General features: G+C 37.6%; 3 protein-coding genes across 3 annotated transcripts; 1 reads left to right on the plus strand and 2 right to left on the minus strand.

The window, feature by feature from the left end:
• Positions 1-2,929: 2,929 nt before the first annotated feature.
• LOC122092026 (dCTP pyrophosphatase 1-like) lies at positions 2,930-3,596 on the minus strand. Its single transcript, XM_042662315.1, has 2 exons — positions 3,386-3,596; positions 2,930-3,294 (listed from the first exon to the last, which is right to left on the minus strand). The coding sequence occupies exons 1-2, from the start codon at positions 3,548-3,550 to the stop codon at positions 3,076-3,078; spliced, it is 384 nt and encodes a 127-aa protein (XP_042518249.1). The 5' UTR covers positions 3,551-3,596; the 3' UTR covers positions 2,930-3,075.
• Positions 3,597-10,205: 6,609 nt separating this feature from the next.
• Positions 10,206-12,984, plus strand: LOC122091110 (60S ribosomal protein L14-2). Its single transcript, XM_042660935.1, has 5 exons — positions 10,206-10,367; positions 10,485-10,586; positions 12,020-12,149; positions 12,250-12,362; positions 12,647-12,984. Exons 1-5 carry the CDS (start codon positions 10,365-10,367, stop codon positions 12,698-12,700), a joined length of 402 nt encoding a protein of 133 aa, XP_042516869.1. The 5' UTR covers positions 10,206-10,364; the 3' UTR covers positions 12,701-12,984.
• Positions 12,985-13,735: 751 nt separating this feature from the next.
• LOC122091109 (diphthine--ammonia ligase) lies at positions 13,736-26,805 on the minus strand. The gene is made up of 12 exons (XM_042660934.1): positions 26,524-26,805; positions 26,312-26,383; positions 25,421-25,500; positions 24,282-24,507; positions 24,119-24,151; positions 20,868-20,950; positions 20,697-20,769; positions 20,055-20,397; positions 19,448-19,779; positions 17,181-17,518; positions 15,629-15,989; positions 13,736-14,037 (listed from the first exon to the last, which is right to left on the minus strand). Exons 1-12 carry the CDS (start codon positions 26,599-26,601, stop codon positions 13,822-13,824), a joined length of 2,235 nt encoding a protein of 744 aa, XP_042516868.1. The 5' UTR covers positions 26,602-26,805; the 3' UTR covers positions 13,736-13,821.
• Positions 26,806-27,839: the final 1,034 nt, after the last annotated feature.

Here is a 27,839-nt window from a genome sequence, read left to right on the forward strand (position 1 = left end):
ATTCTCTCTCCCTAAACGTGGAGGAGATAAGGGAAGTAAAACTCTTTATAATTCTCCATAATTAATAATAATAATAAAAATAAATTCACTATAATTCTCTCTCTCTCTCTCTCTCTCTCTCTCTCTCTCTCTCTCTCTCTCTCCATATTTAAATCTCTATAATTATTTAAGAAAAAAAAAACTCACTTATCTTCTCACCCCACAAAATGGAAGATGATCAAAATAATTCGTTCTCCCTCTCTCCCTAAACGTGGAGGAGAAAGGGGAATAATAATTAATTATAATTATTAAGTATCAGGTTTCCAATAAAATCGCCGGTTTTTAGCCTCAGAATCTCTCTTACTCTTCTCCTATAAGTACTGTTTTTCCTTTTTTCCTATATTTTTGGGTTTCCTCTTCAGAATTTGGTTTTGTTTTTCATGGTGGAACCAAAACTTTAATGCTTCTTCTTCCATATTTTCTTTCTTTCAGTGTTTTTGAAAAAACACTGAAAATCACAAAGAAACTGCTTTCTTACTTTCTTCTTTGATTATTGCATACTTGCATGCTTTTTCTCTACTATGTAGAAGCCTGCATTTTCAGATTGATTCATACTTGAAGCATTTCTGGATCGAGATATTCGCTTAGAAACTAGATTTTACTACTTTTGGTTCATTTGCAGTGGAAATTTAGTTGGATTGGATTGAACATTGTGGTCTCAGTCTGTCAAGTTCTTCCTGTTCATGGAAATAGATAAACTCTGAAGAAAGCCTTTATTACTGGATGTAGTTAGTGTGACTATTTTTTCTTACAGTTCTAATTTACAAGTATTTATGTATTTTCATCTCTAATTTTTGTATTTTTCTAGATGTAGGGAGGAACTTCGTGTTTCTTGTATCTGAAGATTTGGATAGAGGAGTAACAAGATTTTGTTTTTTCTTATTCTGAGATCTCCTGAAGAATTGAGAAATGGACAAAGAATTATTATGTTAGTGGTAATATATATTTCTGGTAGCAAGTTATCGACGTTTTTAATAATTGCATTAATCAGATTTTTGAAACTTTTAGCATTCTCAAAGATCATGAAGAAATATGATAAGGTTCTACATAATTGACAAAAATTTCACGCTTATTTATGTCAAGTTTTCAATGCAATAATTTTCTATACTGATAAAACAAAATGAACCTCTAAAGTTCCCTAGTAGACCTTCCCATTATGTAATTTGAAAACAAGAATTGTCTCATTTCTTATTCATTAATTAATTTTTATTTTTAGATTACTTCAAAATGGGAAGCAAGGGCTTACCTAAATTTGGTTGACAACTCATATCTTGAGAGCTCCGATGGGGATAGTCCAAAATATTCAATTAGATATGGAGATCATATGATAATTTATACTGCGTATAGGGGAATCTCGATTTGCGAATACTAGCAACTTTGGAGCATGCCTCTAGCTCAACTTGATGAAAATATTATTAGTTGGATTCTTGATTTTTATATACTTTTTGTACTTGAATGATCAGTTGGTATCTTCCCACAAGTGCTAGATGGAAAGAGGCGCATCAACTCATTTTCTTATCGTACATAAATAAATTGAAAAGATTTTTTTTCATGTATAAAGTCTCATCAATCCCTTCAGGCATTGAAGTTGAGAAATCAAGCATTACATCTTTTAGACTTAAGAATTGGAGGAGAAATGCAGTGAACAAAGAATGGGGACATTAATATTCAATTCCAAAATAGATTGTAACAATTTAGACTAAAGCCTAACTACGTTCTCTAGAAGCAAACATGTCTAAGACATATATTGGATTATGTCTTAGTGGCATCAATCAGATTAAGAGATAGGCAGGTGAGTATGTAGGCACAAACCATTGAAAGCTGAAAGCAAGGGCCTAAATGTACAAAGTTAATGTAAGAACATACATTTATCGCAATCCAAGAGAAAATCAGGAATCTTATTAAGTTCAAATTCCTCCTTGGAGAGAAGTCTAGATCAACCTCTTTAACTCCTTCTATGGCAGCAAAACTTATCCAGTCCTCAACTTGTATAGGACCCTCTGTCTTGGATCAAAGAACAATTAGAATCTATATACTTTAGTGTCTACATGAAAATTCAGAACTGATCAACTATTCTGTCGAACTCCTCTAGGCTCCAACCTTACGGGAAGTTTTTCCGAAGAATAGACCATGAATTACAGAATCCTGTAGACAGAACTCCCATCTAGATTCTCCTCTATTAATTAATAATTATTCAGACATTTCGATCTCAAATTCCCTCTCTCAATCTTACTCTACCCATTGATATTGTTGAGAAATGCCATGTGATTTCATGTTTTTCTGTTACTCGATGAGGTTGCTGCACAAGTATCCTCTCAATTTTTCTTTGTTGGATCCCCACCAACACCCACACCACCTTCTCCATCTCTCTTTGTTGCCTCTGCTTTCACCTTCTACTCCTACAAGCAAGGTTGGTATTATTACTGCCTGAGTTTTAATCATTTAGGAGCAGTATATGTTTTTAAATAATAAAACTAATACTTGAATGTAACAACTCTAAAAAATTTGAATTTTATATCTAAATATTTGACCAAACGTGCATTTGCACATGCAAGTTTACTAGTATATATATATATATATATATTGACAATCATAGTACTTGTTAATTTCAAGGGTGTTAGATACTGGGTGTTAGATACTCCCAACCCATAAGAAAACAATTCAAGCTCTCATAGCAAAAGGAATTAATTTCAATTTTAGGGATTAGGGCTTCAACATCCAGATGTAACATAACAAAGGTCCATCATAAACATTATATATAAGAATTCAGTGACAAATGGTGGGACCCAATTAGGGCTTACCAGAACCCATTCTTATAAGGGGAGAGTTGCATTTTGTAATACCTTACTACTATAACTACCAAGATTATCATCACAGGTGTCCAATCCAATGGTCAAAAACAATTATATAAGTATTTTCTTTTATTTTGAAGGGGCATGATTAAAAACATATTCTCCATTCCCCATTTAAATTTGGGAAAGAAAAAGATAGAGAAGGAGAAATGTCTTGCAACCTTACAAGGCGTTAGGAGATCTATTAGGGTTTTGGATATTTGATGGCATTCTTGACAATTTTCTTATTTGCAGCTTCCCCAAGATCAATACCACACATATCAGACAGCCTAATGAGGTAAAGCAGCACATCAGATAACTCCTCCCCAAGATGCTCTTTATCAGATTCCTCCCAATTTGGTAAGCCCTTAGCCACCTCTCCCCTCCATTGGAATATTTCTGATAGCTCTCCAACCTCACCAACCTATCCATCAAAGACCCAAAATTATTTATGATGATGATGATGGAAATCAAAAACACAACAGATTGAAGGGAAATAGTTGAGAGCAACTTACCATTGCAAGGAGGAGGTTTCTAGGGCTATGGTATTGTTCCCAATCTCTTGCCTTTGCAAATTCCTCCATCTTCCTTGACAGATCTTTAAGGGTTATGTCTCTCACCATCCCTTCTGATCCTCTCTCTTTGCCTTCTTCTCCTCCTCCTCCACCTACTCCATCCATGACTATCTTGGTTTGATCACCTCACCTTTGGCAATGAACCCAAAGGGTCCTTCCCCTATTTTAAAGGCCAAAATCAAATATTTTTTTGGAAAGAAAATCTGCATTGAAATCCAATATTAAGGCAATAATCTAAAAAATTAGGACAATGATACAGTACTCCCTAATGTTATGAACATGATGATGTTTATATTTCAAATCAATGGTTGGTGGTGTAAAGATATAATATTAGCATAAAATCATAGAGCCCAAAGTATAGACTGAATTCCTCTTTGACACAATAGAACGTGCACATTCAATGGTAAAAAACGCTCATGCACAGAGTCCAAGTCAAGTCACACATTTTAAGGCATTTCTGAACGTTGGATACACGTCATACTCCCTTGCATTCCGTGCCAGATGTAATTTATATGGAATCAGTGTCATTTATGGACTACCTATTACTTCATTTCTAAGTATAGGTTGTTTTAAGGCATTTAATACCATTAATTAACTTTTTTGGAATTAGTATATCTTGGGTAAGATAACAAAGAATATGAAAATGAAACAGCATATATAACCTTTCGGTGCACTGTACTTGATCTAGTTTCAAATTTTCAATTCATCCATGACCAGTACCTACCCTTCCACTATCTACTCTTATGAGGTGTCTTATTTTTATTGGAAGTGCTGAGTTCATGCATGCTTCCTCGCTTTTGCATTCAGTGGGAACCTGTCCTTACCTGTTGAAAAATTAGAAATGGAAAGTGTTTCTCTGTCTGGGAGCTGTATCTATCTCTATCTTTTTTCAATTAAATGATTAAAAAATGTTTTTCCCACGTAAGGAGGAGAGAGAAAGATTCACGGAAATGCTTACATAATTCCTTTTTCTATCATAAATCTAGAAGCATTTTTTGGTAAGGAAAAAACCCACAATGGGTTATGGGAAATCTCTATTCTTTTAGTAATATTGGATTGACATGGAAAACTCTCTACCCCTTTTAGTAATATGGACATTGAGAGCTATCATATTGTAGCCACTTAAATGAGAATAAGATGAGTACAGTCTTAATTTCTTATCTATGTTTCATGTTTACGATAAATCTTTTTTGAAAAAGTGATTTTAGTGGGGAGCATAGTCATTGCGCATGTGCAGAATTAACAGAAAAACATATAAAAGCATCAGACAGAGAATCATTACCCAATTTCATAGGGGGTGGGGCGGTCTTTCATCCCCTCATGTGTCTAGCATACCCCCGCACTCCTCCATGCAAAACATCTTTCATCTTTTGTTTTTTTTTTGGGGTCCAAGGTGGTAGTAACAAGGGGCAATCGGGGGAGGGAGTCCAACAGTGGGTGGGTGGGGGGGTGCAGTGGCAACCCTACACTACATTAAGCCACAGGGGATCTCGAAGTTGAGAACACAGCCCAAGATCTACCAGTGACTGGGTAGGCACAAACCGCTTGAGCAACTCTTGTGTCTGCTTAAAATAAATCTCCTATATATGTTTAAATGAAAAAGTAACTTGGTCGACTTCAACTCTTTGAACTCGGCTATTTTTTTTAGGGGCGTGGGGGTACTAAGATAATTGTATTCACCTTGATGTAGCAAAAAGAATAGTACAATGTTCATGAGTTCCTCCAGAAAAGAAGATTCCTAAGACTCACAATGAGGATAGGAAAACACCGTTTTGACAATAGCATGGGCCATCCCATTCTCGACTCTATTGAGTTAGGTTTAACTAATAATAAGATGGCAAATGGAAGATGCTTTAAAAATCCATTTTTATTTTATTTAAAAAAAAAAATTGGGAGAGGTTTTGTGCAGGACCATGCACACATCCATCGGATGCGGGTGAAGGGGTGCATCGTAAACCCTCATCTCTCATCCAACCGATGTATGTAGAGTCGTGCACAAAACCTTTTGCCTTCTATTTTGTTTACTGAAGTCTTATTAGATTCTAAATTCTATTGTATTTACAACCCAAAAAAAAAAGGCATTTGAAAATAATATTGTGTAGGATGATTAGAATAGAATCATTAGAGCTTTATTAATCAAATTAATGTATTTGTATTAATCCCCATATATATAATATTGATTCTTTCTTATTTAACTTTGCATCTATTGATTTCCTCTGGGAGAAAGTTGGGCATTTGCTGCTTTTTTCCCCCTTCCTTCTATTAAAAAATAATTGTTGCTGTCTTTTCTTTTAGAAAACTGGGTTATTTACTTTTAAGAAGTTTTCATAATCCGAAAGTTAATACTTTGAAATTAGCTTAAGAATCCTGTCTTTGTATAAGAAATTGTCTGTTCAAACTGCAAAGATGTTATTCTCATTCTTATTGCTATAGGTACTGTGGCATGGATTTACACTTTACAGGCTACCTCATCTTATACTTTATTCATTTTTATTTTTATTTTTTTATTTTTTTTGGGAAAGAAATCACATGCCAGGGCCATGGTATAAGATGGTTCTAGGTTGGGCTATGGATATATAATTTTCTTTTTTTCGCAAGATGCCCATTAGAGGCCATACATGGGACCTACATAGGGGCCAAGATGAGGGATAAGAGGGACACACACTTCTTGACAAACTGTAAAGAGTAGTACATAATAGGCTAATGAAGGTGCCTTCTAGATGTCGAAAGAAGACTTGATCCACTAACCAAGTCTTCAAGCATTCTCCAAAAGAGTTGTGTCAACTACCATGGCAAACCCTAGATTGTCAATATGATAGGTTGGCCCTGGTTTCCTCCATTTTTCGTCAAAGAGTTTGGCGGCCTAAACGTGCATCTTATCCTATCTTGAATGTTGCTTGAGAGTAGAGATTTACTTAGTGAACTCAATCAGACGATGGTTGGCTCTCATCCTCTTCAGTTTGGAACTTGATCAGGTCTCGAGCCAAAGAGGTCTCTTGGTTTGATGTTTGGTTCAAAAATCACACCCCTTGGTATAGTTTTTTTTTTTTTGTTTAACGGAGAATAATGACCAAAACCATTTTGGTGCTTGATATTCTATGGCCCAAGTAGATTTATTCGTCCTCCTCTTGCTATTTGTGCTGGTGTTATGGAGGATGTCCCCTATCTCTTCTACAATTGTCCCTTCTACCTCTAGATTTAGAAAATAATTCTTCATGAAATGTTGGGCTCATAGGAGAATGTCCTTGTTCTTGATATGGAATGGGTGTCAATAAAAAAAAAAATTAATAACAATCTGGCTTTGATTCTGTGGGCAAGCTAGTGCTCAGTGCCTTCATCTATCATATTTGGTGGGATAGAAAAATATTACAAATAAAGAGAAATTCTAGAGTTTTTCATCAGATCTAGGATTCTATCCCTTTTGACGTTGGAGGGAAACTTGCTTTTATCTAGAATCTAAATAGTGTCATATGATAAGCTTAAGTCAAGGTGGTCCAATACATTATACCACATAAAATGACGATGTGTCAATTATGATAGTTGGATAGTTTGTAAATGCCTTGTGTTAGCCACAAATCAAATTTCATAGCATAATTTAATTTAAAAAAAAATCTCATCTATTGTCATACATCCTTATGTATTTCCTTGCATGCTTATGACATTTTGATCACTATTATGTGGTTTCTCATAAACCTGATTCCTAAATATTTATTTCGTTGCTTGGCAAACTCTATTTGGGCTGAAATTTTATATGTGAGTATGGAATAATGACACCTTAGGATGTACCGCTCGACATAATTTGGGTCTCATTAGATTTATTCCATGACAAATTTTTGGACCACTTTTATAAACTTATCAAGCCGAGCTATTGTGATAAGTTTTGCCCAACATATAGTTTAAAGGTTTATATACAAGCCAAGGTCTCTGAATGTGGCCATTGGTCACATTATTGTTTCTATTATTTTAATCTTAACTTTATAGTGTTGTTCTCAACCAGTGTATAGGAGGGTTTTTGGAGTGTATTGTCATATCGCAATAGATTTAGATCCTCTCCAATTACTTCGCAAGACACAAAATAGGAGAGAGAAAGTGAAACCCAATGTTTCTTTCCTTTTTTTCACTTCTATCTCCTATTTTATGTCTTATTGGTCCTCCTCCAGCCTAGGGTGGTTGGGGGGGGGATTTGAATTCTTTGACAACACCCTTAGGAAGGATTTAAGGGAAACCCAACTAACCTCATTCAAATAACTGGACGTAGAAGAAAAATGAAAACGAAATAGAAATCGAATGGAAAAAAGAAAAATTGGAACTTTTGTTTTTTCTTTAACGTTGCCTATTTTACAGCATGCCGGTCAGGTAGGCCAAGTAGAGGTGTCAATTTCAGTCCTGACACATTTATATTGACAGAGCCCGACCATTTTAAAGCCCACCTGGCCTGACCCGTTTATTAACTCATGCGTTCACGGTACAGGGATGTAAATCGATGGGCGTCCAATTGAATCGACTAATTACAGTTCCGATCAAGATTGACTTGTTTAGCGCAACCGAGCCCGACCCTTACTGATAACTCTACTTGTTGTCTATTGGTGTTGGTGGAACGTAAATCGACTTGTTGGTGGTATTAGGGGTGTCAATCGGTCGGGCCAAATCAGGCTTCACAACTTGAAAGTCTTGCACTGTGAACGCTCGTTTGAGTAAACAGGCCTAGCTTTGGGGGACATGATACGGTTTATAATCGGGCCAGTCGGTGTCGGGCTTTAATCAGACTTCCTTAAACAGGCCTTAACAGGGCTTTAACCTAGCTATAGACCTATTTAAGTCTAAACGGGCTCTAAACAGGCTTTAAACATGCCTACCCTAAAATTCTATTCTTAGGTGGGTTGAGATTATGGTTGTTCTTTTTTTTTTTTTTTTTTAAAGAAGAGATTATGACCATTACAACTTACAAAATAAAGCTTAATTAAATCAAATCCTACTACAAAGCAAAGGGTAAGAAAGCTTAATTAGTTTCTTACTAGTAGTGGCAAAATATGAATTTTATGTAGTGTTAAAGAGGGTTGCGCTCGGTCAGACTATGAAGAGTTGGTTCAAGTTAGGCATATAAATGTGTCAGTTAGGTCGGGCACCCGACGGGCTAGCAACCTACACCGTGAACGCCCATTTAATAAACATGTCGGGCTTGACACGTTTATTAATTGGGTCGGTCTAGGTCGGGCCATAAACATGTTGGGTTTGATCGGACCTGCCAGTGTGGCTCAGAATTGACATCCCTAGGTGGTACATTCTAGGTCTATTTAGCCATATAGATACAATTTTGGTAAGTGGAAGCATGGAAGGTTTACAATCTTTAGTATCGTCATCACAAAACTTGGATTATATGGTAAGTAATTGGTGATAAACCAGAAAGCTATTGTTTTGATCACAAAAGAGGATAAAAAATTGGTAAACTAAGAGAAAGAGTGGATTGTAACATTTCTGGGTCTTCCCACACACTTAAAAGATAAATTTGAAGGAAGGTTTGTTTAGAGCCCGGTTAACATCAGTTTAGAGTCAAACCTATCTAAGCCCCGATTATGGCAGCCCGATTGTAAATCATACCATACCCACCAAAACCAAGCCCCATTTAGCTAAATGGGCATTTACGGTGTAGGTCTTGAAATTGGTCAAGCCCGACTAGACCCGATCGAGCCCGATTGGTTGACATCCCTTGGGCCAAGGGAAGGTGTGTGCTAGCACCTTCAGCATTGGTTACAGTATTGGTCAGTCCTTGTCGGGCGATCGTCAAGTCACTACCTTGCACGGGGATTGCCCAATTATTAACCGATTAGTTCTTGAGCCCAACACATTTAGCAATCATTTGGGCCGATCTCGGGCTTCAACCGATTGGTTCAAGTCGGGCCTACCAGATCGAGCCAACTTTTGACATCCCTAGTTGAAAGAGAGAGTTGTCAAACCCAATGCCGAGACTAGGGGTGTCAACCGATCGGGGCGGGGTGGGCCGGTCTCGATCGGGCTTAATCGGGCTTGACCACTTGGAATCCTTGCATTGTGAATGCCCATTTAAGTAAATGAGCCGAGCTTTTGAGGGCATGGTATGGTTTATAATTGGGCCGGTCAGTGTCGGGCTTTAATCAGGCTTCCATAAACGAGTTTTAATCGGGCCTTAACCAAGCTATAGACATATTTAAGTCTGAACGGGCTTTAAACGTGCCTACCCTAAAATTATTTTCTTAAGTGGGTTGAATGCCCAAAAACATGTGAGGTAAATCTTTAATAAAAATAGAAATGATATGAGATTATGGTTGTAATTACAAAGAAAAAGAAGAAATTATGACATTTACAACTTACAAAATAAAGTTTAATTAAATCAAATCCTATTACAAAGCAAATGGTAAGAAAGCTTAATTTATTTCTTACTAGTAGTTGCAAAATATGAATTCTACATAGTATTAAAGGGGTTGGTCTAGGTTGGACAACAATGAATCGGTTCAAGCCGGGCATATAAATGTGTCGATTCGGTCAGGTGCCCATCGAGCTAGCTACTTCTACCATGAAAGCCCGACACCGGTCCAGGTTGAACCATAAACATGTTGGACTCGATCAAACCTACCAGTGCAGGCTCATAATTGACACCTAGCCGGGACTGTATTGGCTTGGATTAGGGTCAGGAAGGAGGAGGGTTGCTTTTGGTTAGGCCTAACTGGTGGGCCACACCATTCCTAACCCTAGCACCGTGATCCCGTTTAAAGAGCTAGCCTTGCGGCCTTGCCCCATCGCCGTGAGGCCCATGACTACTCTGTGTCTGTTGTCCACCTTTCTATTTAAGCCTCGTAGAAACCCTACCTTCACTCTTCTGAAGAAGGGAAAAAACCCTAGACTCCATTGAAGCTTCGTTTCTTTATCACACACAGCTGCAACAATGGTGATTATCAGCAACTTCGATTGTCTCTTCTCGTTTACTTTCGCTGCATCCTGTTTGAAATTCCCTTTTCAAATCTACTAACTAGTATGCTCTTCGTTTCTGGTTTGATTTTTGCAGCCTTTCAAGCGGTACGTAGAGATCGGGAGAGTTGCTCTCGTAAACTACGGGAAGGATTATGGGAGGCTCGTTGTGATAGTAGACGTCATCGACCAGAATCGGGTATGCATTCTTTATTAGATTCGTGTCTGGCTCAGATCTGTAGTCACTTTCCCTTCCTTTTCTGTGTCGTTTTGTGTCTGTCATGATATCATTACTTTTAGAGGAGACTTGTGTTAATCCTGTTTTGCTTGAAAATCTGGTGAGGAAGAAAACAAATCCAGAAATGCAAATTTCACTAGTGTGAAACTTCTTCGTCAAGGACTGCTATGCCTTCATCCATTTTAGTCAGGGGTTTATTGGGTTGTTCTTTCTGCCTTCCATATTTTTTTACATGCAGGTTCTTCTCAGGGTGTTTCTTTGTTCTATATTGGCATATTTACATTTTAAGGAAACCATTACCGCCCCCCACCACCACCCCCCCCCAAAAAAAAATTAATAATAAATTTTAGGGAATAATGGATGATTGTGGAGGTCGGATTGAATTACTCGGAGCACTGTGCTGGTCACTGGTCGAGGAATAATATGCCACCAATGGGATGACTTAAATTTGGAACATATGCACTTGATAGGTTATGGGAATGTTATGGCGCTGTTTCAAAGATCTAAATTTATCCTGTGGAGTGGAATTTTTGAGGCAATTGTTCTGTTTAACATATGGAGAGATTCTCTGAGCGGTATGTAGAACCCACCAATCTGGGTGCGGGTTACAGTCCGTTGATAGGAAGGGGGTGGGTTACACGATTCCTCAATAGGAAGGGGAGAGAGAGAGAGAAAGAGGCTGCTGGCGTAGCATGTGTCAGCAAGGTACAGGGTTACCTAGTGATATTGGTCAAAGCTAGCCGTTTCATTCTGAATCAAATCTCGCCAAGTTGGATTTGAACCTTAGACCGGTAACCGACCACTCTACCATTGAGCTATTGAGGAACAATGGGGGGATTAGATCTCCTAGAGTTTGATTGCTGATCTCAACCAGTGACCTATATTAACCTGAAGCTTTCTTTGAAACTCTTGGAACTTCTTTGATTTTCATGTCTCATATGATTTTGTAGCTTATTTGGATAACCTAAGTGTTTCATAGATTGAATTGAATGGCGAAAGTGATGAGCTTTTTGAGTAATAGCTCACGTATTCCAATCCTGTGTCAAATGGAGTATGATTATTTATCACTTGAGGACTTTCTTTTAAGCTACCCAGATTTGGAACACGCGTCTTGAAGTTCGTTTTTGCTTAACACCCTTTCATCATGTATGGTGCTAAAAAGTTTTAATATATAACTGCATGAGTGTCTTTCCATGTTGAACTTATACAGATACTGCGATTGGTCCTTTTGACCATGGTGGTTTAATACAGGGAGGCATTTAGACCACCATGGTAATTATCTAGCCATGTTATCATGATCTCTGAGGCCCATTATGTGTTGGTGCTTATTTGTTTTTCTCCCTTCCCATACTTACTGTCCCATATTTCGCTGTTTCTTTACATTAATTTGGCAGGCTCTTGTTGATGCTCCTGACATGGTGAGAAGCCAAATGAATTTCAAGAGGCTCTCATTGACAGATATTAAGATTGACATCAAGAGAATCCCAAAGAAGAAGGCCCTGATTGCTGCTATGGAAGCAGCAGGTGAGGGAAAATTTCATTTCTTACACATAAGAATGGGGGGTTATTTGCTTTCTGTTCTTTAACAGGACTCTTAAGTGATATTGTGCCACTGTGCTCACAGACGTCAAGAACAAGTGGGAGAAAAGTTCATGGGGTAGGAAGCTGATTGTCCAAAAGAGAAGGGCCTCTCTCAACGATTTTGACAGGTTCAAAATCATGCTAGCAAAGATCAAGGTTGGTTAACTAACTATTTTGGCTTGTCTGAGATTGGTGTTTCTGATTCCTTTTGTTTGGGAAACTTCATTAGTTTGAAACTCTATGACCATAGATGAAGATAAGAATACTGGGAGAGTAGCCATTCCATGGCATTTAAGATCACAATGATTCCTTCAACTGTCAAATTTTCGGATTAAAAAAAAAAAAAAAAAAAAAAGAACTTTTCAAGCCTCTAATATCATTCTAGCATGGATTCTGCTGTGTTGGATCTCTTGTGAGGCTAACTTTTTGTGTGTGTGCAGAGGGGTGGAGCTATCAGGCAAGAGCTTGCGAAGCTGAAAAAAGAGAGTGTCTGAATATAGATTGATGTGGGAAATCGATTTTGTTACTTCTGAAGTTGTCGGCAGTCCTTAGTTTTTTGTTTTCTTGCTTTGGTTTTCTGTTGCTTCTTTTTAGAATGTAAGAGCATTTCAACTGGACATAATATGGGTCATTCTATCAGATTTGATCACTTTTAAGTGAGACTTAATTATTCTTCAGGAAGATGCTCATTGGCTTGCGACCATTATTTTGCTCTTATGTACACATTTTGGAGCCCCCATGGAGGTTTATGTTCTTACAATGGTCATGCTTTCAATTCTGAGTTTGCTTCCTTGATCTGCCATATGTTTTCAGAACTGTTTTGTTGTGAAATGTGGATTAATTACCTCACATCTGGATCTAGAATTGTGCTTAATATCCATTCTCAGTCCCCATGCATACTACTGAACTCTGAAACTTCACGCTGGCGATGAAATTTGATATCAAACTTGAATTGTTGATTATAATTTATAATTATAAACTTCCATTATTTCCTTTCCCTTGATGGTTTGCGTGTTCCATCCATCACTTTCTATGGTGCAAGGGAAGGTTGTAAAATCATGTTGACATCACAAACCACATTGTACTTCGTGGGTTAAATTTGTTCATGAAGAACAACATTAAAATGACACGACCACTTGATTTTACATCCGTTATGCAATACAATCTAACAGCACATCACTGCATCAGGCCCTCACAACACGGAATGTTACAGTGGAGCCCAGTGTATAGCAGCTTATATGATGTCTGAGTTGCCACTGTTCTTCAATCCATGTGGACTAATCTGAACATGAGCAAAGGCTTGGAATGGCAATGTTGATGAGATACTTGAAGTACTAAAACTGCTTTTTGTGGAGCCCGCATCATACAGGGTGAGCCCATTGACTGGAGCATTTGGATCAAGAGAACAACATCCTTGGTTGAAGATTAGTGATATGGTTTCTACAACATAATTCCATCACAACCACTGTCAAAACTCACCAGGATTTGGTTGATAGAAATGAGTAGATACTTGTGAAAGTACTAAATAATTGTTGAGAAGTAAAAGTAATTATATCTTGAAACTAGAAAACCTGATAGTAACAGCAAATTTGCTCCACTCAATGAAACAGTAAGTTCAGAGTTTCGTGGCAAATAATTCACAAGTGATTACATCGTCCATGGATGTGATAGATTGACCGGCACCCAAGACGGGAACAACATTGAAGATGGGCTCATTGCCCACCTTGATTCTCCGACTCATCTTGGAAAATTCAGTGAAGGCATCTGTGATTATCAAGGACAACATATCTGCAGACATACACAGGCTCGTTGGGAAGTAAAACCTCAAGTTCTGCAAATGAAAAAGATACAGGTTATGAAGAAGAAAAATGATAATGTAGAACAAAACCTCAAGAGGATCCATAGATGATAAGAGAAAATCCCTATCAAGAAATCTAATATGAATGGTAAAAGTTCAAAGGTACAAAACCAATCAACGCAAAACAATAAATACTAATAGTAAATCATTATAGAGATCGAGTATTGAGAAGTCCCACATGGATGAAACGACAATTGGCCACCATAAGTACACAATGGATAGGTGACCAAACACAGATCGTGGTCTGTGCCTCATGCCACCCTGCCAAAAACCATAGGAGGTGTGTATATAAATATGTGTGTGTGTGTGTGTCTGTAATCCTACCTAACAGGGAGTTCAAGTTCACAGGCTTTGCATGAACTGCATCAAACCTTTAGTGGCATATCTGGTATCCCAAGGGGGGGGGGTGTGAAGGACATGCTGTTGAAAGTGAATTGTACAACGCAGAAGATTTCTGCCATAGGTTCTCGTAATTACTTGAATGGCAAAACAAATTTCAAGAGCCAAATGCAAACTGCTTGGCAAAAGAGGCACATCATTGTCCTACTACTTATCTCAGCTAGGTAAAGGCATATGTATGTCCCAATAGTCAACCCAAAGTGGAAAGCATCAAAATTTGTTAGCATGTTGGTTCTCAGCGATTTGCTGCAAAGCTAAAATTCATCAAAGTAGAGATGTTCTGCTTGATTGGGGCATAAAGGTGAAAAAGGCAGAGAAAGATTAGTGATGCAAGAGGGATCCACTTCCAAGGCCGAAGAACCTGACCAAACTTTGGTTGCTTTGGTGGTATCTTCAGACAACATGACTACCAAAGGGTCATTGTGTTCAGTTGCAGATATGGTGTCACTCCTATTTATAAGGTTGAGCAGGCTATTTTTCATGGTTTTCAGTTCATACAAAGGCAAGAAATTCTCACTGGTGCTCCTGGATATCAAAGGTATTGTAGAGAACAAAGATGCATGAGCTCAAAAAAAGATAAAAAATGAAAAAACAGAGTGAACTAACCAATGTCTGGAGGGAGCACAAATTATCAATACTCTGTCGCAATTACCACCATGATTAGTCCAGTATGTAGGATAATGATAGAGTGGAATGTAAAAAATTGGTTCTGGTAGTCTACTCTGGATAAGGTGAGTCAAGCATCCAATAAGCACAAGCTTACTGGACTTGAGATATCAGGCAAATTTCTGACAAAATTGTAAATATAAGAAAGAAAAGAGAATGCTAGCTGGCGCAAGTACATGCCAGTATGTGGGCCCACGGGAGGATGCGTGGAAGCATCTTCAGTGCCCTGCAGGGTAGGGGCAGCACAGTCTTTCCACGCCTTCTGTGTTTAGACGTTTCCTGCACCAGCAGGGTAGCGTTCTTTCTCCCATATAGAAATAACTGTGCGTAGTACACAGTTTTCTTTTTGTTGCTTTGCGGTATAAAGCACGATATAAAGATGAATAACAAGCAATCAGGAAAAAAGTAACAGGGAAACCAACTATAGTGATGAGGACCAGATTGTACGGTGAAGCATCTTTATTAGAAAATGAATATTCTATCAAGGAGAGAGACTGACCGTAATGTCTCCCCAAGAGAAATCGTTCCCCAGAAATACTTTATCAAGAAGATAAACGCAAAACCTTGTTATCCTTTGCATGTCTTTCTGTTTGACTGAATACTGGCAGTCTCCTTGGTTCATATCACAGTCAAGAGACTCGGAACAAATCTTTGTTGCAAGTTCCTTTGTAATGCACAGGATAACTACACATATTTTTCCACGAACAACACATTTCCTGTAGCAAGAATCATGCCAGCATGAGTGCTGAAAGCCCCAATAATTAGGCAACGTTAAGCAAGATGGGTCTTGCACATTAGTTTGTGGCAGGGTTTCCTTATCTTCTGGAGCATAAAGGACAGGCTTTATTTCCACAAGTGCCCTGGAAGACAAGAACACAAAATGTTACACACTATGAATGAGTTATTAAAAGGCAATATAAACAAATAAACGACATAAGTAGAATATGTAGGCTATAAGTGAACACAAGGATTGAAGATATCGCTTTCGGACATGGTTTCGGTGAGGTCCGAAACCGAGATTTGCTGCATCTCGTTTCAAGGTCTCGACACAGAGTTTTGACCCTGGGCCTTCTCCCTAGGTTGAAACCCACGGAGACAACTTGGACTTTTCGGTTAGTTTCGACTAAGATTTAGTTACATGAGCGAACACAGGAAAAGAAAATCTAACGCAGGAACATCAGGCTGAATAAATCAATGATGCATCAGTTGTGAAGAAAATTAGTGCTAGTGTTATTTTCTCCACAGTGGAAACCCGTAATCCTCTGGATAATTCAGCCAAAGACTACATGCCAATGTTGAAGAAATGGGCTCTGTTTTCTAGCCAGTCAACATAGGAAAGCATTCCCGTACAGCCCTAAACATCTGCCACATAGCAGATCAGGTGGGGCCCAAATTTCACAAGCAGGTAGGGCCACAAGGCAGATCAGAAAGACCCTAATTTCAATGGCAGATAGGGCCAAAAGTCCCTTCTCACATGTCAACTTTCAATTAAGTTAAAGCTTTAAGAGCCCAGTAAAAATTTAAGCTTATGGAAAAAGGGTTGAAAACACGATTGAATTTGGCTCTGAAATTTGATAAAGTTCAAATCCAGTCTGTATCATATTTATCCAACAGTTGGAATTTCCACATCAACTTTCCATGTGGCAAAAACTAGGTGGGTCATCGAGGAAGGCCTACCTATGTGGACCACTCAAAGAACCTTTTGCCTCAAAAACATTTTGAAACTTAAATAGGAAGCAATGAGAGACAAGTTCAAATTCTCTTGAGAATGGGCGAAGTGTTTTTAGGTGTCTAGATACTCTAAGAATGCACTTTTCAAATATCCTTATCAAATTCTTCATGTTCTCCATGGATGTAGATCAAATTCTATTGGAGAAATTGAGTGCTTGATCAAATCGCTAAATGATAATCCAACCATGCATGGACCAAAAAATGAACCTTTGAAACCAACAAGGAATTATCATACACCAAAACAAAAACACAAGCAGGTTTTGTCTTGAAGCCTAAAGATGGCATCAAAGTCATACACATCAACAGCAAGAAGGAAATACCTTTTTGGTAGGTCGGGAACAAGAATGTATAGAATATTTGAACTGGACACCTTAGACATACACCCATTATCTAACTCATCTAGTTTTCTCTCTCTCAAAAAAGTTTCCAGCCTTTCTTGAATCTTGATTCTCTGATCGGAAGTGACGGAAGCTGAGCAGTAAATAATAAGGACAATTGCAGAATAAGCTATAGAACAGTTGAAACACTTTGCCACTGCTTCACAATTTTTTAGTGCTTGTTCCAGTTCTGCAATAGCACCTCCACTGCAGAGTGTCATTGTGGGAGGGTCAAGTCCCAACTGCCCAGCCATGTGAAGTATTTCATTATGCAAGGTTGCCTGGAAGGAAAAACAAACCAAGCATTAGGTAACAGAAATCCAGGGATTATATGCGCTGACACTTAATGCAAAAACACAGTCAAGGATCGGTGTCTAGGATGTGCCTAAGTGCACCCCAAGCCATAGCCATACAAAGGGTGACCAGCAAGGTAGGGTGGGGCACACCAAAACTTTATACTATTCCCTTAAGGAGACAACCATTCCACACTAAATCATACTGGCATTTTCAAGGAAACCATCTTAGATTTCCACAAGGGTGTCAATATCTGCTCAAACCCAATTTAACCAAAGCAAACCCGACCAGCTGATTAATAGTTGGTTCGGTTTCAGTTTGGCCTCTGAAAACTTTGCAAAGAATCGGTTTCAGTTTGGCCTCTGAAAATTTTGCAAAGAATCGATTGGTCCTGGTCTGGGCTGACAAGACCAATGCGAACCAGTCTTTGTCTATGGCTCCTCTTCATCCTATTGCTCTCGGCACAAAGATCCCCCAGCTGGTCTTCAGTTATCTGTCTCCTGCAAATGAACAGATCCAGGTTCTCTCTGTTTGACCTGCAATGAAGCCCATCACTCTAGTGGGAAATCTGGGTATGCAAGTCCTTAACTGGTCCTTAGCCAGTCCCAGACCAATAATCAGAACAAGAAGAGCTCCAAATGCAGATAAAATAGGTTGCAATAACTACCATTGAGCATACCGATCTTCCTAACACATAAAACTCCAACAAGATAAAATAACAGGGAGAACAGAAGAACCTTAATAGATCAGAATCCACATATCGGAAGAGGTTGAAACCTTGATGGAATGTGTCTTTATAATGGGAGAAAAGTTACGCAGTGTATTAGGGAAATCCAATGGTTGGATTGGAAGCAATGATGATATATCAGAAATAGTAGCTTAAAAATTCCAGAATTTAGGAACTTGTAAGATCTACCAATCCAAAGCACTGATGAAGCCCAATATTTGATATATATATATATATATATATAACAATACCTCGGTTATTGGTTGGAATTGATGGGTTTTGATACCAGGGACCGATATACCAAGTTTAGGAGCAATCAGAGTTGAAAATGTGAAGTTATGAATAACTTAAGTGGACTGAACACAAAGGGAAAACAGGGTATCCATGGGAGCAGTTCAACAGGCCAAGAAACACACCTGCTAATGGCTGATACAAAAAACAGCAGCAGCAGAGCAGTAGTAAGTTGCAGCTAAAATTTCCAATTAAAAAAAAAAAAAAAATATATATATATATATATATATATAAGATCTTTACAGCATAACATACCCTAGTTTTCATGTTTCAACATGGCTCTAATACCATGTTACAAAATCAGGTGATACAACCAGAATCTATGGAGAAGAAGAAGAGAAGAGAACCGAGAGAGATATTGATGAGAAGGGAACGGTTTGAGAATAGAATACCCTTATCGTCAGACACCATTTTTATATATTGATAAAATAAAGTAGTTACACAGCACAATAAGGACTCCATAAACACAAGATTTCTCTATTAAGAATAGACTATCGACCATAACTACCCTCCAGCAGCCAAAACATGGAATAATAATGAAGACAATAGTTCACAGATGATAGACAATAACTTCCAACTATAAACTTTAACAGATGCCAACTAAATGGGTCAGCTATATGAACCCTGGTTTTCTATTTAACCCTATTTGGAGTCATAGAAATAACATAAAAAATTAAAATTAAAATTCAAACTAAAACTAATATACATGGTATCAGTACATTAGATTTCAGGTGGTGTGGCGGGGGGGGGGGGGGGGGGAACTTAAGTTACCATGAGTAAAAAATGCAACGCCTTGGACAAGGTGTTCATGGAAACTGCTTAAGCTGATAAAACAAACATTTGTGACTTGTGAAGGAGAAATGAAAGAAGAGACTACTGATTTTGTAGTTTATCTTACCTGGCTGTATGGTCCAATGCAACTAGGCGCCCAGCTTGAAATACTTTGTACATGCAAAACTCTTTTCCTGAGGTCATTTGCTACTAATACTTCAATGTACGCTCTCCCTAGACCCACTTCAGTCAAAGGCAGTTCAATAGTACTGCGAGATGGAACACCCAGGTCGCACTTTTTCTCCGTAATAAACCTCACATATGTTTCATTTGCAAGAGAAAATTCATTCATATTGGCAATGTAGAGATGAATATAGAGAACATTCAACCAACCAAAACTATTTTCTGCAAGTTGTGATTCAATTCTCTTAAGAACAGCAGTCAGATCCTTTTGCAAACCTGCCAGTTATAAACCTTCATGTCACCAGACAAATAGTTCATATATAATGCAAAAATAAGGCTATGTCTGTTTGGACATAAAATGGTCGGAAGTAAAATAAAGAACATAAAAGGTTTTTCTTTACAGAAATTATTTCGTTGGAAAATAAGCATATGGAATGTACAGTTCTATAGCAGGGTCCACTATACATGCTTCAAAACTACAGCTAATGAATGAAAAATCATCATACTTCTTATCTCATCAATAAAACATCATCAGGCCAACAAAATTTTACCTTCAGAGGTTCTGGAAGAATCTTTTATCCAACAACCAATAGAAAATGTATCACCCCTTCTACTTCTAGAAATGTGAAGCTTAACCCCAGCAATTTCACTAAACTCAAGTACTGAATCTACAGTCAGGGACTTTGCTTCGCATTCAGGGACACAGTCTCCTTCAACTTCACATACATAACCCATTTTCTTCAAGCAGGTATTGCTCCTTCCCTCACAGTCGCTGAAAGTACACTCCTTTTTATATTCCAAATGGAAAGCTGAGGGATGAAGGACCCCTACAGGAGCTATCGAGTCCGAAGAGTGCAGTACAATTTGAAATTCATCAAGGACAATTCGGGCATTCTGGAAATTCCATATGTTAAATCCTGATAAAACATTTAAAAGGAAGAAGACTAGAAAATTTTCCAAAATTGCTACGTGATCAAGAACTGAAAAAAAAAAAAAAAAAGTTAAAGTCGCAAAACAACAAGTTATAAGAAACACAAACATTTATGCAAATCTCTGTTGACAGAACAGAAAATCCTGGCAAGAAATATCTTGAAACAAAAAGAGGTCATATTTACTACTCTCAAAATATCTACAAGATCAATCTCATTAATGAATAGCAAGAGAGAAGTAATAGAAGATAGAAAACAACTTACCTTAAAAAGAGGGCAGTCAAGAGTAAGCGTTTCATATTCCCCACCTTCACCACATACATTCATTCCATATGACCTGCTTCGACAACAAAGATTCAGCATCCACTTCCTTCTCGGAAAGGGAGATAAAAAGAAAACAAAAAAAAAAAATAAACAATATCTCCTCAGACATACTCTTTCAATCGAAGCAGATGAGGTTGCAAGTAGGAGATCTCTTTACCCAAGTGCTTTGCAGGGTCCAATCCCATGGCTGCAACCTATAACATCAAATCATTAGAATTTATAATTATAACTACAAGCTAACAAAGAAAATGACCAACCACATTGGCCAAAGTGAAAAACAGATGGCAGAAGCATTTAAACGAAAATAATATGCATAATAGCCATTGCAAAATATTTGTTATAGTATAACTTAATAGGAAAATGATAGTCAATATAGGTAGCTGGGCAGCTTCTGGTACAGCACTCCATGTACTCCTAGCAAATAAAAGAGTGCAGTTGGACCTGAGAAGTCAGATTAGACAGGAATAATGTGAACAGCATTGGTTAGATGCAGTAGCCTTACATGGATAAGGAAGTGGGGTTGTGTGTAGATGTCCCCAAAACTCTTATATTCCTAAAGTGAATAGGAAGTAAGGTTGTGTTTCCCATTATTATTATTACAAGTTAGAATTTAGAATGTACACAGCTTTATCTTCCATGTAATCTAATTATGATAACAGAAATATTACCTCAATTAGTTTCTACAGTGAGGTTTTATTAAAAGTAGATTTAAAGAATTTTAAAGGTTCAATGGTAAGTAGGAAGGAAAAGGGTGAGAGTTTACAGTTTTCATCATGAGAGAGAGAGAGAGAGAGAGCACCACTCCCAAACCTAGTTGTATTTGTGCATGACAAAAGCCTCCAATCCAAGCGCCCCCCCCCCCACGCTGAATGCATATGTCCAACTTCCAACATTTTGTTATTAGACAAACAACTGTACTCAACTCAACTCAACTCAGCTTCAACGTTTTGTTATTAGATGCCCCAAATATTTTGAGTTACTGCTCATATATTCAGGAGTGCCGATTCATGGTGGATCTTGGCTGGAACCACTCCATCCGCAGTTTTAAAATGAATAGGCACTCAATGGGGCAGTTCTGTTACCAACACGGTTCGAAATTTCAGCAGAATAATTGAAATTTTGCGGAATGTTTCAGTTTTGAGAAGCCTCGAAATGATATAGGGGGCATACCAGATTTCAAATTCAGTCTCGTTTCCGCAAAACAATACAAAGCAATGTTTATAAATTCAACATTTCGTGACTTTCAACAATTTCAATAGGAAGAGAGAATAAATCCCTTAGAAAACCCCAAATTTAATGATTTTTTTTTACCAAATCACCTATATTTCTTGGAGAACAAGATGATGGGGACTAAATAACACATCTACATCGACAATTTGCGGCTTAGGGCAAGATTTGGCCTTTAATTTTTTATATGTTAGACACAAAAGCTGATCATTGACTTCACATAGTCGAACATAATCTTATCTTTTATACTATTTTTTTTATATCTTCTGATAAAGGAAATTGTTTTTCTTGAAACATTCTTTGGGAAAAAAAAGAAAAAAAAGATTGGGGCTCAAAGAAAGAAAGAAAGAAAGAAAGAAAGAAAGAAAGAAAGAAAGAAAGAAAGAAAGAAAGAAAGAAAGAAAAGAAAAGAAGAAGGAAAATATTCTGCTTTGGTCTGAAAATAATGAAATTTTCTAAAAGTATTATTGCTTTGTTTTCAACTGAGAATGATGACTCATTGTTGTTCCATACTGAATTCTGGTCAATTAGGGTAATAGTATTTTAAAAATTAATTTTAATTAGGGAAAAAAAGGAAATAGCTTTATTTTTGTTTTAGGAGTCTTAATTGATGTAGAAAGGTTCATAATGTTTGTTATTTATTTATTTATTTATTATTATTATTATAACAAAATTAGCAATGTTTGTACTTTGTATAATGGCTGCTCAGGGAGGAGATCCGAGAGGAGACATAGCATGGATGCATTCTATGCCTACGTGTGCCAAACGGTCGGTACAGTATGATTTCAATCTGCCTGGTAATGGGTGAAAGTGTGAAACTGAAGCTGGCCCAATAAAAGAAGGCTCAGTTTTGATCGATTTTGGATTCGCTCCAGTTTGGGTTTGATTTATTTCGAATTCTCCTTATTGGGCTTAGTCCGGTTCGGTTTCGGTTTAACATGAATAGATTTAAATTATGAAAAAAGAAAGCATGATCGTTTCTGAGTTTTGGGTTTTCTATCTGTTTCAGTATCGGTCCCGGTGTGGTCCACTTTTTAACTGGTGTCATAATATCCCAAACCGATGCCGGCCTGAATTGGTTAGGTTCGGTTGGTTTGGCCAGGTCAATTTAGGGTTTTGACATCCCAAGCCCTAGGTATGCCCAAAGTTACAGAACAATTACTTTGGAAAGAAGATCATGGGAGGAGGGGCCACTAGACTAAAGTAGCATCTAGCAGGTGGGTACATGGGATGTGGCCCAATGGCCTAGGGTTTGGGTGTGTGGTTTTAAATCTAAAGGTTCAAATATGTTTAGAGATGCTTAATTAGGGGTTTCCTCAAGTTTCGGGCAAAAATAGGCTATTTGACCACCAAAATATACCAGATTTCAGTTGAATGTTTTCGACCTTCAAAACCGAAATTCTGAACCTTGGTTACTAACAGTGGCACCATGGAAGAGGATCACTAAAACCCCTTCAAAGATACTTGATTCTTTATACCGAACTTCTTGAAAATAACAGATTGAAGGGGCACATATGTCTATAAACTACTTTTATTATTGGTTTTTTTTTTTTTTTTTTAGCAGTAGGGTGGGTGGGAATGACATTGGGGGATGACCAATATAAAATACAAGCCACTGCAGCACAACTGGTGTACAACAGTACAAGAGAAAGGGGGTCGGACAATCCCAGGTCTGGCTACCACACAGACCATAGAGCTTACCAGAAATGCAATCTCTACGGGTGACCACTTTGTACAAAAATGCCAAAGGTATGGACCAACCCCCAATCCACCTCTCTAGAACCCTGTGAAAGCAAGGACTGCATCAGGTTACAGCCCCTTAGTTGCCAAAAACGTACCCATCTCTCCTAGTGTAGCAAAAGTCAACTTCGCATCTAGTCTTCCTGATTATATTAACAATTAAAACAACTCCCGCAAGTACGACTCGACATAAGCTTTCCTAAACCCATGTTCCCCAAACCTTCTCACTTTTCCTTATTTCATACACAAGTTATGATGTCTTATGTAAGAAGAAGCTTATGCTTCTCAGAAACATTCATGTGAAACAACTGCATTACACTGAACAAAATACATCCACAGAGAAAAGCAATATAAATTTCACAATATGACTAATAATATAAGATTAAAAAATTTACCTTTACAGTGATAGCAGCAATTCCCGTTGTTATCTATCAAATAAAGAACAAGGTTAACATCATTTGCCATGACATTAAACATAATATTCTCAGTATTTAAAATGCAAAAAATAATAATAATAAAAAAAGTGATCACCCTTCATACTACTACCAAAGAAATTACCATTTCTTGAAGGAGCAAAGATTGATCTTGTTTCCATAAATATGCCAGAGAAACAAGCCCTAACCTTGAACAATTACTTTCCACCCGTAACCTTTGGTAGTCAGAAGCAATTGCACCTGAAGACACAGCTGTAATGGAAGGTATTTGCCGTTTTATTTCTTTCAGCAAAATAAGCATGTCTTCAACTTCATCATCTGGGGTCATTTTGTAGCTAAGGTTCTGATACCTAAGAAAAACAGCAGCAGATGAGTGACAAGCACTGACAAAAGATCAGAAGCCATCATCTAAAACCAACTACTATAAGGAAAACTGAATCAACACAGTGACTATTATTCAATTACACAAATGGACAGCATCTCTCAAAGTTGATGTTCATAGAGGCCTTTATTGTCTCCTCCATGTCTGATTTGAGAAATTTTTGGTCCAAACAAGCACCTCAAACTTTAAGCAAGAAATATTACATCATTTTTAAGACAGCACCACATGCATTATGTGCTGTCTTAGGATTTTGTGAGTGCATCTATCCACGTGCTACTAGTCAATAGCAACTCCTAAGCATAGAGAAGATATCATCCATTCAGAGACAATTGATTAGGAGGTTGAATACAGAAATAGAGAGGCACAGATGAAGCATAGAGGTGCTTCTGGAGTTCTGAGACCATTATAAGACATCCTACTCAAGCATAATATGTTCACATTGTTCTGGGCATCAAAATTTCACCTTGTTTGACCAGTTCTACTAATAGACATTAGATAACAGTAATGGATGACAATCACCAGAAATTAAGCCAAAATACTACAGTTGGCAATAAGAACCTGAAATCTTAAGATTGGTAGCGGGAGTTAGAAGACTGCAATTTATCTAGATCTCATCATCTGTTGATCCAATTTTTTCTACCCTTCATTGTAAGGATAGAATTATGGTTAATTGCACTTGTAACAACCAACTTCTGATGGAGGAGAGGGAATTGGACAGGATAGTGATTCATTACTTAGTTTGTTTTGGGGGGTGGGGGAAGAGGATACTATGATGGTATTCATACAACATAATGGGTAAAGACGCAGAGAAGACAGCATCTCCCCATATAAGATGTGTTCCCCCCACCCCAAAAAATAAATAAATAATTAAAAAGGCTTGCCTTGGAGATCCTTTTATTCGCCTTCGAAACAACGGCACACCCATGCATTCGGCATAGCTAACCACTATTTGGTGACCAACCTGAGGAAGCAAACAAATAAAATAAATGCACAACTTCTAAAAGACAGTAATAGAAACAATGCTCAAAAAATAAAAAGAATGCACAACCTCTAAAAGACAGTGCTAGACACAATGCTCAAAATTAAGAACCTAATAATCATTTAGTAGACAGAAAAACAAGCCTAAACAAATTCCATACTATGATAATAACTTCGCTCCCCTTTAAGCTTAACGAATAGAAATGAGAACAAGCACCACAATTAGAATGAAAACTAACATACACAGCGCTGGGTTAGTGACCAGTCTTTACCCCACTAAGCAACTAACCATGAACCTACCTTCCCATTGGTCTCTGAAGTCTAGAATGCGCTACAGGTTCAAAAAAAATAAGTGAACCAAAGTCAAAGTAACCCCAATTTCACTCTCCAAATTCTCCCAATTGGGAAAATCCAACAAGACTAAACTTATTCCTACTTACTCAACCAACTTCATCGCAGCAAGTTTTCGCTTTTTTTTTTTTTTTTTTTTTTGAGCTTTGGGTTGTAAAGACTGTGTGGATCTAACAATTTCCCATCTGTTTACTAGATGGTAGAGTTATGTGTATAGCTTCGGTAGCGCAGTACGGAGTCTACAGACTACAGAACTTGTACAGGTATCAATATTTTTTTTTGGTTTTAGTGGGGGGAGGGGGGTGTCCAACACCTTCTTTATTATGAAGTCTCTGTGACATCAATATTTTCATTCAATTCCTGCAACAGTGCAAGTTCATTCAAACAATGAAAATCTTCGAAAAACAAAAAGAATAGAATGAGAGAAGAAAGAGGAGACTCACAGTCTGATACATGTAGCTATCCAATTCATCAACCGATTCATCGATAGGCATCAAATTTGCCAACGCAACGATCTGCTCACAAACGAAAAAAACTACTCCTTTTTAGTTAGAAACCCAGATAGTCCTCACAATGAAGAGGGGGGAAAACGATGCTCAGACATTAAAAAGCAACCAAAACAAAAAACCCAAATAAGAAACAAGAAGAAGACAACCTCATGACCATATTCGATACATTTCATCATAGCATAGCAGCTATCTTTCCCGCCACTAACTAACCCGACCACCTTCATCTCCCCAACTGCAAATATCTAAACTGAAAACGGAAAATAACACTCGCAGCTTTCCGGCAAAGAATGGGGTTCCACCGCCCAGGGGAGAGATGCTGTTGACTAGTCGGGACTCGGAAGTCGACTCACAGTCGATCGATCGATCGAGAGAGAGAGAGAACTGTGGAACACCGCAGTTGCGACGCTGTCTTACACCGCAGTTGCGACGCTGTCTTATTGAAAGGAATTGTATCAAGTTTGGACTGGTTAGTAAATTGAACTCTCAATTTGCCCTTGAAAGTCCAAAATTTGACCAATGGTGTTGTTTTTGTTTTTCCTCGCTAATTATGTGGTTGTAAAATTATTCATAATATTATAAACAGCATAGGGTTATTGATTTCCCTCATGGAAATGATAAAAACTATTTTCTAAGAAATATATAGGTTTTCTGGTATTGAAAAGAAAAATTATTCTTCAAGACAAGGTTTAGAAACTTGAAATAGGATTGGTTGCAAAATCAATATATTCCAGGTATCTAGGGTTTTTTCATACAAAATCGACCTAAGCTAGATGGGAAATCAAGATCGGATTGAAACACTACTTCATGGTACATTGTAAATAAACTAATTCAATCATATGGAAGATTGGTAGAATGATGTGGCATTTACAATCGTTGATAAATAATAGAAGTTCTTGATGGATCAAAAGTCAAATTTCATATTCAAATTCAACCACACATTTACACATGTTTAGTGTGTCATGAATCCTTTTGCATGTCCATGGACACCTATAACATTCCACTACATGCTCCTATGAAAAAAACTACCATACATTCTCTCAATCATATTGAAGATTTTTTGACCAACCAACATAAAATTTGTGCCTCATCCAACATGTCATATGGAATATTTTTGGACCAACTAGATATACTTTTCCCTTTTAATATTTGTTTGAAATAAGAAATTAGGTTAACATGTTTTGCATTCTCTTAGTTAACAACATTACATATACCCCCCTCACCCAAAAAAAAATAAGAGACAACAAAAGTAACTTCTTACCCAAAAGAAAAAGGGAGGGGGCGTAGGCTTTCTAGCTTATTGATGGCATACCTATTTTCACCACATGACTAATTATATGGGATTGAAATTTTAACGAATATTCATACGCCAAAACCCTTTACTCACATGTTGAGTTTCAACCCTAGAAAATTTTAAGAAATATTTTAGTTGGAAAGATAAATAATAGAATTCAGGTTTGACAAC

This window comes from Macadamia integrifolia, chromosome 10, assembly GCF_013358625.1.
Source record: "Macadamia integrifolia cultivar HAES 741 chromosome 10, SCU_Mint_v3, whole genome shotgun sequence".
NCBI lineage: Eukaryota > Viridiplantae > Streptophyta > Magnoliopsida > Proteales > Proteaceae > Macadamia > Macadamia integrifolia.